At 32.6% G+C, this 3,863-nt stretch overlaps 1 protein-coding gene across 1 annotated transcript; it reads right to left on the reverse strand.

Moving 5' to 3' along the window:
* Positions 1 to 356: 356 nt before the first annotated feature.
* On the reverse strand, positions 357 to 1,106 carry LOC141659743 (secreted RxLR effector protein 161-like). The gene has a single exon (XM_074466671.1). It carries the CDS (start codon positions 1,104 to 1,106, stop codon positions 357 to 359), a length of 750 nt encoding a protein of 249 aa, XP_074322772.1.
* Between the last annotated feature and the right edge of the window lie 2,757 nt (positions 1,107 to 3,863).

Raw genomic sequence — 3,863 nt, forward strand, 5'->3', positions numbered from 1 at the left:
AAAGAGAAGAAACTTGTTCTCAATAATCCACACAACTTACTCACACAAAAGAAATATAATAAACTCACAAAAGTATTTCACTCAAATGATTTGATAAACTTTTTGATGATAACAAAGCTTGGAAGATTGTCCTATTTATAGGACTACATGGAACCTCCTAGAAAGTTTCTAGTACATGCACCTTAATAAATTTAGTAACTCTCTAGGAACATGAAAAGCAAAGAGACATGAACTCAAAAGACAAGAGCTCAAAGGACTTGAACTCAAAAGACTAAAGTAGATATTTCAAGAACATTCTAGATAATTAATATTATAAAATAAGTTTAGCTTATATTATTTTAACAGCCCCCCTTAAGCTAAACTTTGCACATGCCAAGTTTCTTCTTCAACTTCTTGAAAATGTCGGGCCTCAAAGGTTTAGTGAAAATATCACCAATTTGGTCTTGTGTCTTGCAATGTTCGACCACGACTTCTCCTTTCTTCACCAAGTCTCGAATAAAATGATATTTGATTCTGATATGCTTGCTCTTCCCATGAAACACCGGATTTTCCGTGAGTGCTATAGCGGACTTGTTATCACAATATATGATCGGACTTTCTTTTGTGGCATGCTTGAGGTCCTCTAACACCCATGTTGTCCATAAAGCTTGACAACTAGCTAATGATAAAGAAATATATTCCGCCTCCGCCGTCGAGAGAGCCACAACTTGTTGCTTCTTTGACATCCATGTGATGGCACTAGAGCCAGTGAAGAAAACATTTCCCGAAGTGCTTTTACTATCATCAATACTTCCGGCCCAATCACTATCGCAATATCCAATCACCTTGGTATCATTTCCCTTTTGATAATAAATTCCATCTCCAAGTGTTCCACGAACATACCTCAAGATTCTTTTTCCGGCCTCCCAATGTGTCTTCTTTGGTTGCTCCATGAATCTACTAATCAAACTAACACCATATGTTATATCCGGTCGAGTGGCGGTCAAGTACATCAAACTTCCAACAAGACTTCTATATAATGTAGGATCAATAAACTTAGAATCATCATTCATGCTCAATTTCAAGCCAACTTCAACGGGAGTACTACTTGGTTTTGCATCTTCCATTCTAAACTTCTTCATCAAATCTCTTCATTACTTTCTTGGTATTGAAGTAAAGCAAGATGAGAATGGCATTTTTATCTCTCAAGATGAGAGATACCACTTTCTAGGAATTTAAGTGTATAACAATGTTGGAGATTAAAGAGAAGAAACTTGTTCTCAATAATCCACACAACTTACTCACACAAAAGAAATATAATAAACTCACAAAAGTATTTCACTCAAATGATTTGATAAACTTTTTGATGATAACAAAGCTTGGAAGATTGTCCTATTTATAGGACTACATGGAACCTCCTAGAAAGTTTCTAGTACATGCACCTTAATAAATTTAGTAACTCTCTAGGAACATGAAAAGCAAAGAGACATGAACTCAAAAGACAAGAGCTCAAAGGACTTGAACTCAAAAGACTAAAGTAGATATTTCAAGAACATTCTAGATAATTAATATTATAAAATAAGTTTAGCTTATATTATTTTAACACGACTTCATCATCCAAAAACAACATTGCTGCTCCGTGAATGATAAAAGCACTTGTATGGTGATTATATTGGGTGCTTAGATGATAAAATGGTTCTCTTTGAGATGAATTGTGCTTGATGCTTGCACGACCTGTTGCTAGGGGCAATTAGTTGGTACTTAAGTTTTGTTATGCTTTGTACGAATCAAAATGATTTGTTTGTTATACTTTGTTTTTTATGTATTGTTTAATATTTTATGATATTTGGAATTCATTTGAATTACAGTGAAATAAAAAGAGTTGTTAGACTAGTTTTTGTTATGATATGGATTTAGCATTGTCGTTTTTATCGTATTTATCATTGTTTTTTCTAGGAGTATTACAAGTACAAAAATGGTAAAGAAACAATTAAACTGAAATCACATAAAAAGTGCAAATAAGTAGCATTTTAAATGTCAGAGAACTAATATTTTTTTTAAAATGGTGTACTTGCATAGCATTTCTGAAAGAGCTATGTGTTATTGTTTTTACAACTATAACATTTCTGGAAGTGCTATGTAAAATCAATTTTACTTAGAAAATACTTAGTTACATATCACTTGAGAAAATGCTATATAAGTAATGAACTTGGATAGCACATAGAAAAGAGCTATATAACTGACTTTTTACTTGCATAACACTGGCTTATATAGCACTTCAAAGCGCTATGCAAGTTTAAAAATAAATGCTATGCAAGTTAAAGTTTGTAAGTTTGTAGTAGTGTATTTTGACAGGTGATAATAACCGTTAATGACTTCAATTTTTAGAAGGGGTATTTTTCAAAAAAAAAGGTAAAACTGGACCATTTTTAAGTACTAAAATGAATGAGATTTTACCAGGTCTAGCCTTCTTTTCCCATGATTCCTTTGTTACTTGTTCATAAAATTCTTTTACTTCTTCTGCAGCATTTTCAGCCTCTTCAGCTTCTTTTTCTGTTTCTTCAGCCTCTGCCATAGCAGCTTCGGCCTTCTTAACTGCTGCTACTGCAGCAGCAGCATCCTCAGGACTCATCTGCGCTAGCATCATCAGCTCAGCATCAACTTCAGGCCATGGGCTATTTGAGTACTCCATTCGATGCTGCACCAGAAAATATAGTAGCAAAATATTTTATTGCATGGTTTACCCCTGACTGAAAACTTATAAGAAGTACTTTCAAATCAAGGGCGGATTCATGTTGGGGACATGTGCCCCCAAGAACCCAAAATTAGGGGTGAGGACACCCACTAAACCCAAAATTAGCATTTTCTAATAAAAAAATTAGATATAATTATGTATATTTTGTAAAGTTTCCCATTGAAAAAGTTTAAGTGCCCTATAATGCTAATAAATCTTTCATAATTTGAGTTATATTGAATTTTAATTTATTTATAGTTATATGATCATAATTAGAGATTAAATTATTGGAATACTAATTTTTAGCACTTCAATATTAAAAAACTTGAAAAATCTAGTGAAAATAACAAAAAAAAATGAATTTGGACCAGTTTCAAATATAAAGAATATGACACAGCTTCCTGCCAAGATGGTGTGAGGAGAACGAGAATACTTATAACATAAAGAATGTATGCAAGTCAAATTGAAAACCGCATTTCAACGCAAGGAAAACAACATAGATTGTATTGAGAAATGATTAATCAGTAAGTACTAGATATGTTTCCTAAAACGCAAGAAACTAAATCCTTAGATTTTGCTATTTTCGGAGGCCTGTGATTTACAACTTAAAGTAGAAATTTCACACTCAAATCAACAAGAAACAAATGAGCACTTGACCTAAGACGTTAATATGCTTGTCGATATCAGCAAATAAGCAATGCAAGCTTATAATTACAGGAATAACATCTCAAAGTAGAAACTTCACTATGAATTAAATAAGAAACAAAAAGAAAATATTTGACCTATGAACTCAATATACTTGTTGATTTTAGCAAAACTCTAAGGTTTATCTAATTTATTTATTAACCCTCTATGTGAATCAAACAGTCTTACAAAATAAAGGCATAGCAGCCAGGTTGCAGCAAAGACAATAAATTAAAAAATTCTGCTTTATTTTCTCCTCTGAAGAGGAAAATGTTAATTACCTTGATGAGTTTTCCATGAACTGCAACAGTTCTCATGTTTCCGAAAGAAAACGTTTCCAAATTCAGAGGTGGCAATGGCTTTTGCAAATAAAATCTTATAGGGTCGTTAGAATATTAACACTTCATTCTACATATATCGTTAGAATGAGTTGACATGATTCTTTGCAATATTTATCAACACTTCA

This window comes from Apium graveolens, chromosome 5 (assembly GCF_009905375.1).
Source record: "Apium graveolens cultivar Ventura chromosome 5, ASM990537v1, whole genome shotgun sequence".
NCBI classification, from domain to species: Eukaryota; Viridiplantae; Streptophyta; class Magnoliopsida; order Apiales; family Apiaceae; genus Apium; species Apium graveolens.

What these genes read in the sequence shown, in the direction of transcription:
- LOC141659743 (XM_074466671.1), bottom strand. Translation starts at nt 1,106, where the DNA reads ATGGAAGATGCAAAACCAAGTAGTACTCCCGTTGAAGTTGGCTTGAAA.